The sequence below is a fragment of the Pristiophorus japonicus genome, chromosome 4 (assembly GCF_044704955.1).
Source record: "Pristiophorus japonicus isolate sPriJap1 chromosome 4, sPriJap1.hap1, whole genome shotgun sequence".
Lineage (NCBI taxonomy): Eukaryota > Metazoa > Chordata > Chondrichthyes > Pristiophoridae > Pristiophorus > Pristiophorus japonicus.
Window position 1 is genome coordinate 135,927,603 of NC_091980.1, and position 16,606 is coordinate 135,944,208.

Here is a 16,606-nt window from a genome sequence, read left to right on the forward strand (position 1 = left end):
GAGGAACTGCCGAAGAGAAGAGTGCCCTAGACCAATTGCTCCCCTAATGTAGGACGGGAAATCGTACAACATTGAACATTCGGTGCTATATAGTATGAGGAGATTTTCAACAGGGGATTACTGGGAAATAAAGTGGCTTCTGTATATTAAAACAGCCTAATACTGTCGGTGGCAGATTGACTGGTGTCTGCTTACAGCGACACAGTGTGGGAGAATTGAGTTACTATGCTTGTTCCGCATCGCTGGCTGACCAGGGAGATGTGTTTCTCCGTATGTAGTGGCACAGCTCGATGTATTGCCACTCAAAGGCCGGTTACATCTCAATATTAACACACAGCTGGCATGGATAGTTGGTGCTCTCCTAACTTTTTGCAACCCTGCAACAGACTTTAGTAAAAACAGAAAATGCTGGCAATGAGCGGCTTGTCTGCAGCATCTGAAAAAAAGGATGGGTTAAAGTTTCAGACACAGACCCTTCAAATTAAGCGCCTGGGGACGTTTTACTATATTAAAGGCGCTGTGCAAATTGCTGCTGTTGTTGGATGATCCACTACCCAAAAAGTTAGTCCGACATTTTTTTCTTTCTTTCCGGATTCTGACAGGCTTGCTCCCTTTCTTTGGTTCCCCTCCAGATTTGGAAATGGCACGTCCTCCAGCTGCAGACGAGCTAACACAGCTTTCTTATATATGAATCGAGCAAGTTCACGGCCTAACTATGCTGCGCAGTTTGGGCCGAGGCACGCACGGCCAGGGCTGTCCTGAAGTCTCCAGGAATGAAAGACTAGTCTGTTTATTAGTTATACAGGTGCAACTGGGACCAAGGCCATTCCGGTTTTCAGGTTTTTCCATATTTCGGAACAGAAATCCGACATCCCGAATCCGGAAACCCCTGGGCTGAGTTTTGGGTTTTTCCAGATTTTGGAGAGAGGGACAGCGGCTGTGGGTGATTCAGGATCGGATGATGGCGGGCAAAGTGGCTGCAGGGGGCGGAGGAGGTGATTGAGACCCAGATGTTGCGGGGGGAGAGAAGGGAGTATTCAGACTCGGACATCGACGGGGACGCATGGGCCGGGGGGGGGGGGGGGGGCGTTGGGGGAGAGAGTGATTGAGATCCAGGTGCCGACGGTGGCGGGGGCGGAGGGGATTCTATAACTTCTAATATTGCATCTTCCAGGTCTATTAAACGAGCAAGGATTTGCTGTACACATGAATGTAACAGAAGGTTATAATAAATAAGTATAGACAAAGATGACGACAGGGTCAGCGGTTTCGGGGTGATTCGGACCCCTTTGCCGACAGGGACAAGGAGGAGTCCAAAGTCGGTGCTTTGGATTTGCGAGTGCCCGTGGATTCAGAGTGCCTCTTGTGTCTTTTGCAGTGCAAGTTGTTTGGGAGTGTCGGTAAGTGTCTGTTTTATGGGAGTGTTGTTTGCACAGGTTTCACTGTGCAGTGCTGTGCTGTTGGTGTTTGGAATTCTTGTGCCTGTTATATCACTGTTCTGAAGGGAATGTCCAATTTTCGGAATGGATTCCGGACGAGACTCGTGCGATCTGCATGGTGTCCAGTTTTTGGAACATTTGGTTTTTGGAACTCTGGATTTTAGACCCTCTACCTGTACCGGGAAAAAAAGGCTGATAAAATTGACAGTCAAGAATCAGCCAATCGAGTAGTGAGGAGTCTGTTCGCTTTCCCATTGGTCGTGGAAGGCAGTACGCAGCGAGAATGGACGTGTCGGGCGCCCAATGGCAGGAGTGTGGGGGCAGGGCAGTCGGAGGCAGGAGGTCATGTGATGACACCTCCAGGAATATGTCCAACCAGAGTTGGCAACCCTAAACACACAGCTGGAATAACTTTGCACTAACACAAGCTTTTCAGTTGCCTGGCTGTGGGTTGGAGGAGTCGGTGCTTGCCTCCGTCAGAAGATAGCTGAGGCTTTATAACAGTTTGTTCGTTCAGACAGTGTGCTTCCTGGTTTAAACCTTTCCTGTCCTGACAACTGCTACTGAGTTTTTTTTTTCCTCCGCTGCTGCTACCTAAAAATAACTTTTAACAGCTTCAAGGTTAAAGGCAGCGCGATACATTCAGGAAGACATTGGGAATAATTTCAGCTGGTTCACACCCATGGTTCAAGTGTAGTTATTATTTTGTCATTTCCAGGGCACTGCACTGTATGAGTTAGGGTTGGTGGGGGTGGGGGGGAGGGGAATCAAATAGCTACAAATAAAGTAGCAGCTTATAAGGTCAAAACAGAGCGAAGAATACAGGGTTATTGTGGGGAATGTAACTGTCCAGACACCATTACAGTTATCCTGTGACCATGATAAACAGCAATGATCCACTTCGGAAATGGGAGAGTGAGAAAGGACTTGGAAAAAAAAGGAAATTGTGTGCGTATGTGACCATATCTTGCAGAAAACATACCAGTGCAAACACAATGAGGTCCAGACAATGATGGGATATCTTTGATGAACAGGAGATGGGGGTGGTAAAGAGCCAACCAGGAAATGTTAGCATTCCATACATGGGGACACAGAGCTGCATTATTTAAAGAAACAGGTTCCTTTCTGCACACGCAGGCTACATGCCAACGTACATTAGACATTCGGTGCTATCGGCCCTCGAAGATATTCGAGGTTAGCCCTGAGAGCCCTTATGCCCCAGGAACATTTTACATGAATCTCAGGGGGGAAAATTCGACTTCAGCGGAAGCAATGGCAAATCGGCAATTTGTTTTACACTCCATCTGATTTATAGGAATAAAAGGGGCTGCCAATTCACTATTGCCTGCTTAGCGCTGCCGCTAAAGTTGAATTTCACCCCACCAGTATCTTACATGAATGGTGCAGTCTGATATCCAGCATTGCAGGTTCCAAAGCATGGGGACCTACCTGTGCTTCGCATTGAAAACTATTGCAGAAGCAAGCAGCCAGCTGTGAGAATATTCTAGATGTTTAGTGACTTGAAGTGAGGTTAGATGCTCTCCTGCCTTGAAGGTGTTGATCTGTCGAGAGGGACGGTTCCACAGGTATTCACGTGTGGGGCTAGAGGGTGAATGTCTACAGGCTATTCGACTGTGAAAGGCAGCACAGCTTAATCACATTCTGCTCTTGCCCCACTGCCTTCCCAGCAGAGGTCAGGCATAGGTACTCTGACTGATCTTCCCCTCCGTACCCTCAGGGACACCAACACTAACTGTCGTACCACTACTGTTACAACCCATGCTGGGATCGCTAACCCTGGCGCATGAATAAAAACGGGAGCCATATCTTGTGGTTCCTCTGATACTAGGCCATTGGATAGCATTGTGCAGAGTAGAGCATAGCGGGAGAGGAACTAGGCCAAAATGAAGAGCTTTGAGCTTAATTTTTTTTCCATATTTTCAATTCAGAACTCCAAACACCGCAGGGAATTTCAAAAACAGACAGTACTTTCACTGCCGGCTCAGAGATGTGTCTGAAGCCTGAACTGTATCTGTAATCAGCGAAGTATACCAAAATCCCAATCAATCTGACAGGCTCAGTTCAGAGCAGTGGAGGTTGCGCGACACAACAGTGAAGGTGAAGTCCCCACACCAGTTCTCCTTATCCCTCTCCGACATCATAAACCATAGGGAGCTGTGGCAGAGATCGATATCAGGGCCTTCGTCAGCGTTTTCAAACTTTGTCACAGTTTCATGCATAGCTTGCCAAATGAAATTTCTAACTCTTATGAAACTAGGAGGGTATAATCGTTTGGCTAATTGGGATAACATATCAGTGCATTATGCTAATTCAATCTCATTTGCTTATGCCAATTAAGTTAATTAGAAAATAGACTTTCCTCCATAATGGCAAATCCATAAGAACAATCTTTATAAAACTTAAGAGAGTGTAATTGTTACGCTATTATGGATAACTTATGAAGAAATTATGCTAATTGTATCTAATTTACATCTGAAATTGAACCAATTAGAACATAATTTTCCCTTACAACTCAACTTGTGAGTGCAGGTAATGCTTGCACTTCCCTAACTTTAGTGATGCTATACTGTAACATATAAAGTAGCTGATTAAATTAAATCTACGATCTTTTCATTACCCTCAAAAACTTGTTTTGACTGCTTGTCACACAAGCTTGGCCTTATAGTTTATTACAAATATGCAGTATAGCATAATATACAACTATATATATAGTATGGTATATTATATATATAGTATATAACGCACCAACGTCAGTGTCCTCGATCAGGCCAACATCCCCAGCATCGAAGCACTGACCATACTCGACCAGCTCCATTGGGCAGGCCACATTGTCCGCATGCCCGACACAAAACTCCCAAAGCAAGCGCTCTACTCGGAACTCCTACACGGCAAGCGAGCCCCAGGTGGGCAGAGGAAACGTTTCAAGGACACCCTCAAAGTCTCCTTGATAAAGTGCAACATCCCCATCGACACCTGGGAGTCCCTGGCCAAAGACCGCCCTAAGTGGAGGAAGAGCATCTGGGAGGGCGCTGAGCATCTCGAGTCTCATCGCCGACAGCATGCAGAAAACAAGCACAGGCAGCGGAAAGAGCGTGCGGCAAACCAGACTCCCCACCCACCCTTTCCTTCAACGACTGTCTATCCTACCTGTGACAGATTGTAATTCCCGTATTACACTGTACAGTCACCTGAGAACTCACTTTTAGAGTGGAAGCTAGTCTTCCTCGATTCTGAGGGACTGCCTATGATGATACTATATTGAATAGTATATCAGATGCACGACCCTATAGTACATCGGATGGTTGATCCTTTAGCATATTGGGTGCGTGGTCCTGTAGTATATTGGATTGTTGGCCCTATAGGTGTCAATCGTGGCTCAGTGGGTATCACTCTCGCCTCTGTTTTCGAAAGTTATAGATTGAAGCCCAGCTCCAGAGACTTGAGCACATAATTTAGGCTGACACTTCAGTGCAGTCCTGAGGGAGTGCTGCACTGTTGGAGGTGCCGTCTTTCGGATGAGGCGTTAAACTGAAACCCAGTGTTCCCTCTCAGGTGGAGGTAAACGATCCCATTGCACTATTTCAAAGAAGAGAAGGTGAGCTCCCCAGTCTCCTGGCCAATATTTATTCCTCAACCAACATCACTAAGTAACATCATTTACCTCAAAACTGTTTGTGGGACATCATTGTGCATAAATTGGCTATCACATTTCTCCAAATTACAACAATATTTAATTAGCTGTAAAGTGCATTGTGACATTCTGATATCTGGAAAGGTGCTTTATAAATGCAAGTTAGTTCTTATTTAGTGGATGCTTGGCTCTATAGTGTATTGAATGGTTGGGTCTACAGTATATTGGATAGTTGGGCTCATAATATATTGCATGTTTGGGTGTACAGCATATTGGATAGTTGGGATTAGAGTATATTGCATGGTTGGGTATACAGTATATTGGATGGTTGGGTGTGCAGTATATTGGGTTGGGTGTACAGTATATTGGATAGTTGGAATTAGAGTATATTGCATGGTTGGGTGTACAATATTATGGATGGTTGGGTCTACAGTATATTGGATGGTTGGGTATACAATATATTGCATGGTTGGGAGTGGGCCGACATCCTTCAACAAGTCCCACAACTTTACAGTTAACACCTGTATCACGATTTACAGCATGAGTGTGACAATTTTACACAAGTTCCAGAGGCAGTGACACTGCTGGCTTCTAAGCAGACCTGAGTGCTTGCAAATCACTTGCCTTATTAATAACCAAACGTGTAGTCATTTCAAATCGGCAGTCCTTGATTGCAATCAATTCATTAAAATTTATATTTACAAGGATGATAGCAGAAATGAGAGGTTATACCTATAAGGAAAGATTGAACAGGCTGGGGCTTGTTTCTCTGGAAAAGAGAAGGCTGAGGGGTGTCCTGATAAAGGTCTTTAAAATTATGAAGGGGTTCAATAGGGTAGACATAGAGAAGATGTTTCTACTAGGGACCATAAATAGAAGATAGTCACTAATAAATCCAATCGGGATTTACCCAGAGAGTGGTTAGAATGTGGAACGTGCTATCACAAGGTGTAGTTGAGGTGAATAGCAGAGATGCATTTAAGGGGAAACTCGATAAACATATGAGGGAGAAAGGAATACAAGGATATATTGATAGGGTTAGAGGAAGTAAGGCGGAAGGAGTCTCGTGTGAAGCATGAAAACCTACATGGACCAGTTGGGCTGAATGACCTGTTTCTGTGCTGTACACTCTATGGAACTCTATGTAAATATTGTCTATTTGTGCCAGCAGCAGCAAATGCCGTGTCATCCTAATGAAATATTCAAGGAAACAAATAGTTCTCCTAGAAATGAGACAACTGGAACATTGGTACACAGAACTTCACAAACATTTACAAGTTGGGGAAGGGGGGGTAGCGTTAACCAATGAAAGTGATATGCCTACCATGTTCCAGATAAGAGGGCGTACCTTCAGAGGGATCGAGCCTTCGAGCCCTCCGACCATGTTTGGAGTTGTTGTGGACGAACATGTTGTCGGAAACGGCCAGCACGTGGCCATCCACGTTCACCGTTGTGGAGACAACGACCTGTGGTGGGAGAGACGACAGAGCATGAGAGAGATGCTTTGCAATTTGAGCGAGTCCCAGTAACGAAGGGCATGCCAGAACCCACCCTACCTGCTCAATTCTATTGTTCTGGAAAGGAAAAAAAACACAAGCAAAATCAATCAGAGGTAAAAATCGATTAAAAAACATCACCAGGTCCCTGCGACAGGGAGAAGAAAATGGAAATAAGATAGTTTATCGGGACAGAGAAATTAAACCTGGAGCTCAACTTTCAAGAGATGTTAGGGCAAAAGGGCAGAGGTTTAGGCTCACGAGGGAAGTTTATGAGAATCCGGGGAGGATTTCTTTAAATGGAGGATGATCAGCAGCTAAAAGCTAGCAGGAAGTTGAGGTCAGGACACTCCATTACTTTAAGAAACAGCTAGATGCTGAAATGGGAAGATTATAGTATCGGTATTTAGGAAGGGTGAGGTCAAAGGATCTTCTTTAGCTGAACCTAGTTATGGACTACCAATTCCAGATGCAATTGAAATGTTGTCATATATCAGAAAATTAGGCAGAAGGTCCTTTCTTGGTCAGAGCTGAGTTAGCATCTGAGGACTTGTTTGCAGCATTCCTGGGCCAGGGAAGAGAACAATTGGCTCCTGATTGATGTGCCGAAATCCCATTGCGTGGATGTTGGCTCAAGTGGAACAAAACCCGGCATGGATTATTTGGACCAACTGGCCTGTTTCTATGCTGTGTATTCTATGTAATTCTTTGTATACAATTGTGGATGTTGGGCAAAGATAATATCCCATGGTCGCATGGCCTCCCCACGCTAACTGCGTTGACTCTTCATGAAGAAGGGTCATTTGCACAAGACAATGGAGATTGTCGGAATCTGTGGAATCATATCTCAAACAAAGAAAGTGTCTTCAAGAGAGAAAAGAAGAAAACTGAGTGGAGTTTTCCCACCTTGTACCCGCCGTACACTTGAGCTCATCCTAAACTCTGCTGCCATCACTCCTGTGCTCGCTGACCTACACTGGCAATGGCTTGATTTTAAAATTCTCAATCTTGTTTTCCAAATCCCTCCATGGCCTCGCCCCTCCCTATTTCTGTAACCTCTTCCAGCCCTAAAAGCCTCTCTGCGCTCCTCAATTCCTGCCTCTTGCGCATCCCCCGATTTTCATCGTTCTACCATTGGCGGCCGTGCCTTCAGCTGCCTAAGGCCTAAGCTCTGTAATTCCCTCCTTAAACCTTCCCGCCTCTCTCTCCCTTCCTTTAAGACACTCCTTAAAACCTACCTCTTTGACCAAACTTTTGGTCACCTGTCCTAATATCGCCATATGTGGCTTGGTGTCAACATTTTGATTGTTAACGCTCCTGTGAAACGCCTTGGGATGTTTTACTATGTTAAAGGTGCGATATAAGTGCGAGTTGTTGTTGTCATTGCATGGCCTACTTCCGTTCTCATGTTCCGATGAGATAGATTTGTATTTCACATTGGGGTTGAGGTGAATCAGAGAATGAAAGATAGTTTCATGTGCGTGCATTTGACATCTTATACCACAGCCAGTTTCAAGTGAAAAAATGTGGGTTCAGGATGCGGGACAATCAAATGGTGTTCAAGGACAGTTGGGATCCCTGATGTGGAACACGGCCAAATGAAATTGGTTTGAATTTCAGTGAGGCGGATCAGGATGTAACTGTGCACAGCGCACACACCGCATTTAAATCTGCACTACTCTGTGTTTATGTAGAAACGCTCACCAATTTAGTTTCAAAGACATATGTGTTTTGTGTGTGATTTGGTCGATAAAACCTTGTGTTCTGGCTCAATGCAAGAGACGTCAAAGTACATTAGACACACGGTTACGAAAACTGATTGAGAAGAGTCTTTGTGTTGAAAGGACCAGTCTTCGCACATAAACCCCCTGTGATCCTCAATCAGCGTTCCATCTATTAATCCCAGTGTAAAGTAAGACTTCCCTCTGTTCAGCCAGAACAGAGATAATTCATCAACCAATCAGCAGAACACAATTACAATTTCAAAAATCAAACATGTTGAAAGTAAACTCAATTTTTCCTCTTATACCCAGCTGCATTGTTGTCATTTTTCTGAGGGGAAAAAGCCTCATGCTTTTCTCCACAGCCCCTTGGACAACCCCATGGGCAACATGGTCAGTGCAGCTTCAAAGAAAGTTGTGATCAATGTTTTTTTGAAACAAAAATGGCAAACTGAATAAAAGTCAGCAAGTTGTTGATGACACATTAAACTAAATCTTGATAGTGAATATCTGCTCTTTAAAACAGCCTGCTGGTGAGTCTCTCTCTTTAATATAAGAACTGGTAGTGTGTCTCTCTCTTTGAATAATTGTAGATGCCACTTTTGTAAAGGGGTCCTAATGGCAAGTCTCAATGCTTAAAAGAGATACTTGTGAGATTCTTTCTTTAAAATTATGTAACTCCCTCTGAAAGGGTTCTTGATGTTGGGACTCCTATTGAAAGGGGATACTGATGGTGTGACATCTGCTTTAAAATGGATCCTGGTAGTCAGATTCCCTCATTTGAAGTGTCTTGATGTTTAGACTCCCTCTGATAAGGGCTATTGCTGAACAGATACTGGCCTAGATTGTCTATCGGAGCTATGCTAAGGAGCCAGAGCGCAACAGGAAATTCCACAAGAGCCCTTCCGTCAGCTCACCACTTATGGGAATTTGAGCCGGAAAGCACAGAATCCGCAAACCCAAATATGGGCGGGCAGGATCAAATGCTTTGCAACTGATGGAGAGACGTCATATGGCATGATTTCTGCCATTTTCACGTTCGCAGCGTTGGGTGCGAGGGATGGCTGCTCGCCCCTGGTGTCCAGCAGTGCTGTGGGTGAGCAATGCAAAGCTGTTAACATTGGAATGGCCAGAAAGCCTGTGCAATTGTTTGCAGATTGACTGATTGTTTGATTGATTGCAAAGGACTAAGACACCATTTTTAAAATATGAGCAATTCTTTCTTCAGCTGGCAGCACTGAGGCTGCCAGTCATGCCACAGGCTCCCATGGAGGGCGTCAGTATTATTTCATTCCAATGTAGGACTGAGAGAGTGCTGCACTGTCGGAGGTGCTGTCTTTTGGATGAGACGTTAAACCGAGTCCCTGACTGCCCTCTCAGGTGGACGTAAAAGATCACATGAAGCTATCCAAAAGGGACCCCGCAGATTATCTGGCCATCATCACATTGCTGTTTGTGTGACCTTCCTGTTCTCAAATTGGCTGCCGCGTTTCCTACATTACAACAGCAACTACACTTCAAAAGTACTTCATTGGCTGGGAAGCGCTTTGGGAAATCCTGAGGTCGTGAAAGGCGCTATATAAATGCAAGCGGTTTCTATTTTTCTTGACTGAGTCGGGTGGGTATCCTTGTAGCAGACCTCTGCCCCACCCCATTACCACATTACCACATTCGGCTACATTAATGATCCAGGCTGCTCTATTGAAAAGATGTCCAGAATCTCTTTACAGCCACTTTTACATGAATGCTGTGCATTGCCGAAGGACGTGTTCCACTTCCACTGCTCTAGTTGAGGCCGAACCAGTGTTTTGTAAAGGTTCATCATAACTTCCTTGCTTTTCTACTCTATGCCTCGACTTATAAAGCCCAGAATCCCGTACGAGCCGCTTTCTCAACCTGCCCTGCCACCGTCAACTATTTGTGCACATATACCCCCAGGTCTCTCTGTTCATGCACCTCTTTTAGGATTATACCCTTTAGTTTATATTCCTCATTCTTCCTCCCAAAATGTACCACTTCACACTTCTCTGTGTTTCTGTAGGCACCAGCTAAAAAGGCTTGTGCTTCTGATGCTGTTTTGTTTTGTCTTTATAGTGGCAGGGTCATTCAAAATTTAATATTGGTGTCAAAATTAATATTCCCCATATAAACAGCCGCTTCCAGAAGTGTTCTCAGTGATTTCTTTTAACACACTGTGACAGGATTAAAGAAGAAATCCTCCGAGGCGTGTTTCTGCGTGCAACCTCCCTATAAACAAATATCATAACAGCCAAGTTAATTGCTGGCAAACCTCCCGACTCAGGAGCTGACATCTGAAAGTGCAATAAACTAGGTGCTGTTTAATCCACCCATTATGCAGGCTAATTGACTCAATTCACAAGTATATTCCTTTTTTCATTATCAGACCCTGTCAGCCCTTTGCTGGCTGTCGCAGAAAGGGCCTCGGCCCTGGTGATTGATCATTGATAGATTGACAGTCAGATTAATTTAATTAAAATCGCCTCACTTGAGAAATGAAAGACAAAAAGCAAAGTGCTAATAGATTTGCTCTCACAATAAATGACTCACCGGAGCCATTTACAGAGCTTTGCCGAACTTATTTTGCCTGAAATTCCCAAGTCACTTGCAGGCTCTTGTTTTAATTGCATCGCGCTTTGCAAAGGCTTTTAGGCACATGAGGAGCAGAAACGGCTTTACAATGATCAGCAAAACACTGCTCCCGTGTCTCAGCGGAGCCAAGCTGCTCCACGAGATTGGCTAAGTGAGGACACTTCAACATTTGCAGCAGTCAACTGAACTCTTCTCCCAGCTCCAGCATGAGTGCCACGCTAAGGCGGCAACTAGCTCGAGGTCAATGAGCACCTACAGAACTTGTGTTTGTGGAGTACTCTTCACATGGGAGAGCAATTCAGCCGGCTGTACAGTGGGGAAGAGAACATAAGAAACATAAGAAATAGGAGCAGGAGTAGGCCATTTGACCCTTCGAGCTTGCTCTGCCATTTAATATCATGGCTGATCTGATCATGGACTCGGCTCCACTTCCCTGCCCGCTCCCCATAACCCTTTATTTCCTTATCGCTCAAATATCTGTCTATCTCCGCCTTAAATATATTCAGTGACCCAGTCTCTGCAGCTCTCTGAGGCAGAGAATTCCACAGATTTACATCCCTCTGAGAGAAGAAATTCCTCCTCATCTCAGTTTTTAATGGGAGGCTCCTTATTCTAAGACTATGCCCCCTAGTTTTAGTTTCCTCACCTTGTCGAGCCCCCTCATTATCTTATATGTTTCGATAAGATCACCTCTCATTCTTCTGAACTCAAATGAGTATAGGCCCAGCCTACTCAACCTATCCTCATAAGTCAACCCCCTCATCTCCGGAGTCAACCGAGTGAACCTTCTCTAAACAGCCTCTAATGCAAGTATATCACCCCTTAAATACGGAGGAGGAAGGACACCAAACAGGAGGCAGGGGGGTTCAAAGGGAGAGGGGGCAGCAATTGTGGTGAAAGAGGTGAGTATATCTGTGTACAGGCAGCATTAAAAGAAGGCTCCAGCTGCTTAAAGTTCAACCTGTTGCTTTGTGGAAACATTCGTTACTGATACTCGGGGGTTTGAAGGAGCCTCTTGCTAAACCTAGGACTTGTTTTCACTGAGTAGCGCCATTCCATTCGCTTTGGAGAAAAGGTGCACTCGCTCAGCTGATTAAGGGAGGGAATTGCTGAGCTATTCAGACGTGACAATTGGGCTCGGTATCCTGGGTTAGGGAAGCACAGATTAAGGGATGATCGACTCGAGCTGTTGAAGATGATTAAAGGATGTGATTGGGTAGATAGAGATAAACTATTTCCTCTGGTGGGGGAGCCCAGAATAAAGGGGGCACAACTTTAAAATAAGAGCTAGGCCACTCAGGGGTGATGTCAGGAAGGAATTCTTCACACAAAAGGTATTGGGAATCTGGAACTCTCTTCCCCCAAAAAGCTGTTGAGGCTCAGGGTCAACTGAAAATTTCAAAACTGATTTTGTTAAGACGATGGTATTCAGGGTTACCGAACCAAGACGGGTAGATAGAGCTAAGATACAGATCAACAATGATCTCATTGAATGGCGGAATAGCCTTGAAGGGCTGAATGGCCTACGTCCATGTTCCTAAGATTGACCAGGAGTCCCATCCTGATCACTTATCACGGAGCACTGTTGGAAAGTATGTGAGTACGAGCATTGGCTGAGCAGGGGATTGGGATTGGGCTCGGATGGGATGACCACATGGCCAAATGGCCTGCCATCAAGGCTCACACAAGAATAGGCACTAGTCCGAAGCACTGGAGGACAGCCAGTGCCATGGACTGACACCCAGCAAGGTGTGACTGCCTTCTGGGGGATAGCAATTCAATCCAAAACAATGTTCTTTGGGTTTTGCCCCAGAATACTTTTAAGAACCTGAAGAATTTTCTTGCAGTGGATTGAAATTTGGCTTGTTCCTGCCTCCAGTTTTCTCCCCATCTCTTCTGAAGGCATTGACACATTATGGGGCACAATTCCACCTGGTTACTGGCCCAACAGACCATTCCTTATGTGGGAGCACTGACAGTGAATGTTGGCAGGTCGTTTACTCCATGGCAGGAATTCCTGGCCCCAACCAACATACAGGTACATGAGGGGTTACTGGATAGGGATCAGGAGCAGGAATTCAGGCTGATTTTTGAGCCAAATGGCCTGCGTCTCTGCTGTAAATTCTATGTCATTCTCCCCCTCAAACCCAGGACCCAGTTGTTAGTAGAATCGACCCTTCCACCCCGCCACCACCCCCCCCACACCCGGCCCCTTCCTCCACTGCCATCCTGGCAGAGACCAACACACTCAGTAATGGCTGGAGTTCGGCCGGAGCTCTGAAGGCCTGTACAGCTCGACACATACTGAGCAGTGCACTACGAGCTGAGCCATTGCGAGTGGGGACACAGAACCAGAATGATTACGAACAGAATGATAACGGGGCTTAAAGATTAGGTTATGAGGGCAGGTCGCGTATAGAATATTGATGGGTGATCTGATTGAGGTGCTCAAAATGTTCAAAGGATTCGATAGGGGAGAGATAAACACTTTCCTCAGGTGGGGGGAATCAAGAGAGTATAATCTTAAAATTAGAGCTCGGCCATTTAGGAGCAAAATCAGGAACAATTTTCTCACACAAAGGGTAGTAGAAATCTGGACTTCTTTCCCCAAAAGGCTGTGGACACTGGGGATACTTGGAACTTTCAAAACTGAGATTGAGAGATTTTTGTACGGATATTAAAGGAGCAAAGGCAGCTAAATAGAGTTGAGGTGCACATCAACCATGATCTAAATGAAAGGCACAGCAATTACCTACTCCTGTTCCTATGTAACAGGCTCGAGGGGCTGTATGGTCTACTCCTGTTCCTATGTAACAGGCTCGAGGGGCTGAATGGACTACTCCTGTTCCTATGTAACAGGCTCGAGGGATTGAATGACCTATTCCTGTTCCATGTAACAGGCTCAAGGGGCTGAATGGTCTACTCCTGTTCCTATGTAACAGGCTCGAGGGGCTGAATGGTCTACTCCTGTTCCTATGTAACAGGCTCGAGGGGCTGAATGGCCTACTCCTGTTCCTATGTAACAGGCTCGAGGGGCTAAATGATCTATTCCTGTTCCTATGTAACAGGCTCGAGGGGCTGTATGGTCTACTCCTGTTCCTTTGTAACAGGCTCGAGGGGCTGAATGATCTATTCCTGTTCCTATGTAACAGGCTCAAGGGGTTGAATGACCTACTCCTGTTCCTATGTAACAGGCTCGATGGGCTGTATGGTCTACTCCTGTTCCTATGTAACAGGCTCGAGGGGCTGAATGACCTACTCCTGTTCCTATGTAACAGGCTCGAGGGGCTGTATGGTCTACTCCTGTTCCTTTGTAACAGGCTCGAGGGGCTGAATGATCTATTCCTGTTCCTATGTAACAGGCTCAAGGGGTTGAATGACCTACTCCTGTTCCTATGTAACAGGCTCGATGGGCTGTATGGTCTACTCCTGTTCCTATGTAACAGGCTCGAGGGGCTGAATGACTTATTCCTGTTCCTATGTAACAGGCTCGAAGGGCTGTATGGTCTACTCCTGTTCCTTTGTAACAGGCTCGAGGGGCTGTATGGTCTACTCCTGTTCCTATGTAACAGGCTCGAGGGGCTGAATGGTCTACTCCTGTATTTTCTTATTCGTTCTGGGATGTGGGCATCACAGGCAGGGCCAGCATTTATTGCCCATCCCTAATTGCCCTTGAGAAGGTGGTGGTGAGTCACCTTCTTGAACCGCTGCAGTCCGTGTGGTGAAGGTACTCCCACAGTGCTGTTAAGGAGGGAGTGCCAGGATTTTGGACTCAGTGACGATGAAGGAACAGCGATATATTTCCAAGTCAGGATGGTATGTGATTTGGAGGAGAACTTGGAGGGGAATGATGTTCCCATGCGCCTGCTGCCCTTGTCCTTCTAGGTGGTAGAGGTCGCGGGTTTGGGAGGTGCTGTGAAGGAGCCTTGGCGAGTGGCTGCAGTGCATCTTGTAGATGGTACACACTGCAGCCATGGTACGTCGGTGGTGGAGGGAGTGAATCATTAAGGTGGTGGACAGGGTGCTAATCAAATGGGCTTTGGGGGGTCAGGAAGTGAGGTACTCGCCGCAGAATTCCCAGCCTCTGGCCTGCTCTTGTTGCCACAGTATTTATATGGCAGGTCCTCCTCCTGTTCCTATGTAACCGGCTCAAAGGGCTGAATGGCCTAATCCTGTTTCTATGTAACAGGCTCGAGGGACTGAATGACCTACTCCTGTTCCTATATAACAGGCTCGAGGGGCTGTATGGTCTACTCCTGTTCCTATGTAACAGGCTCGAGGGGCTGTATGGTCTACTCCTGTTCCTATATAACAGGCTCAAGGGGTTGAATGGCCTACTCCTGTTCCTGTGTAACAGGCTCGAGGGGCTGAATGGCCTACTCCTGTCCCTATGTTCCTATTCACTTGGGCTGCAGATTGCCTTAACTGCTTTGAGAACAGTAATTTATCCAATGTGCAGGTGGAGCAAATAAGGAGGATGTTTTTTTAAGAACGAAAGGTTGTAAATTTCACTTTAATGGCCGGCATGAAGTGATTTCCTTTCCCAGCTGCCGATTGTCGAAGGAAGGCAGAATAAGAAAGTGCCAACTGCACCAATAGCACGTACAGCTCTAACAACCTGGCTGAACGGGATTTAAAACTGATTTCTCAATCCCTGGACAACTAATGTGCAAGCGATCACTTTTTTTTCAAACTGAGGAACTGAGGTTAAGGGTCAAGGGCTGCGCCAAGTTTGATAAGAACAAAAAATGGTTGGGGGGGTGGGGGTGTGGATGGGGTGAATTTCATCAGGGCTTCACCCCACCCCCTTCACCATAAACAGGGGCTCCCAACAAAGCTATTGCAGCCTAGCGGGGAGAAGCCCTGAGGAAACGCACCCTGTAAATCAGGAGGTATTGGGGGGATTTCCAGCTTGGCCATTAACAGCCTGAAGACAGTAGGGAAATGGGAAGACTGAGGAAGGGGGCCGAGGAGTTACAGCTTTCAAATCCTTGAGAAAGATTGAGCTACAATAGGGGAGTGGACACAGTGGGGAGATAGGGAGGGGGAAGATAAATGCAGGATGGAGTATTTATAGCTTAAAGGAGCAAGGGAGCGAAGATCAGAGAAGTGCAGGCCACGGGGATTTCACTATAATGGAGACGAGAAATGACACCGTGTAGAGAGATAGGGGTTGAAGGCTGGCAGTGAGATCGGAATCACCTCACAGGCAGCAAGCTTTGTCTCGTATCCTGCCCAGGAGTTACAGAGAGTTCAGCAGGGCGCTGCCCTGCTTGTCACAGTTTATTTCAATAGTCTTTACTGGTACCATTCACGAGACATTGTGCAGGTGCTTAGTGAAGGAACCTCAGTCCATACAAAGACTATCTCCACTGTCCAATTAGAGGAGCTCAGCGGAGTGATGCCTGTCCTTGGCTGTAGATAATGAGGGAGCTCGGCAAGGTGGATGCAGAGAGGATATTTCCAATCATAGGGGAAACATAGGCATAGTCTCAGAATAAGGGGCTGCCCATTTAAAACTGAGATGAGGAGGAATTACTTCTCTCAGAGGGTTGTAAATCTGTGGAATTCTCTGCCCTAGAGAGTTGGAGGTTGGGTCATTGAATATATTTAAGGCGGAGATAGACAGATTTTTGAGCAATAAGGGAGTGTAGGGTTATGGGGAGCGGGCAGGGAAGTGGAGCCGAG

The 16,606-nt window shown here is 45.9% G+C and overlaps 1 protein-coding gene across 4 annotated transcripts in view; it reads right to left on the reverse strand.

The window, feature by feature from the left end:
- ebf1a (EBF transcription factor 1a) overlaps positions 1-16,606 on the reverse strand; it is an 822,218-nt gene that overhangs the window by 195,820 nt on the left and 609,792 nt on the right. For 3 of the 4 annotated variants that reach the window (XM_070878591.1, XM_070878590.1, XM_070878588.1), the window contains exon 8: positions 6,416-6,557. In XM_070878591.1, coding sequence (XP_070734692.1) covers positions 6,416-6,557 — 142 coding nt within the window. The remainder of the gene's footprint in view (positions 1-6,415; positions 6,558-16,606) is intronic. The other variant, XM_070878589.1, reaches the window with a different exon arrangement.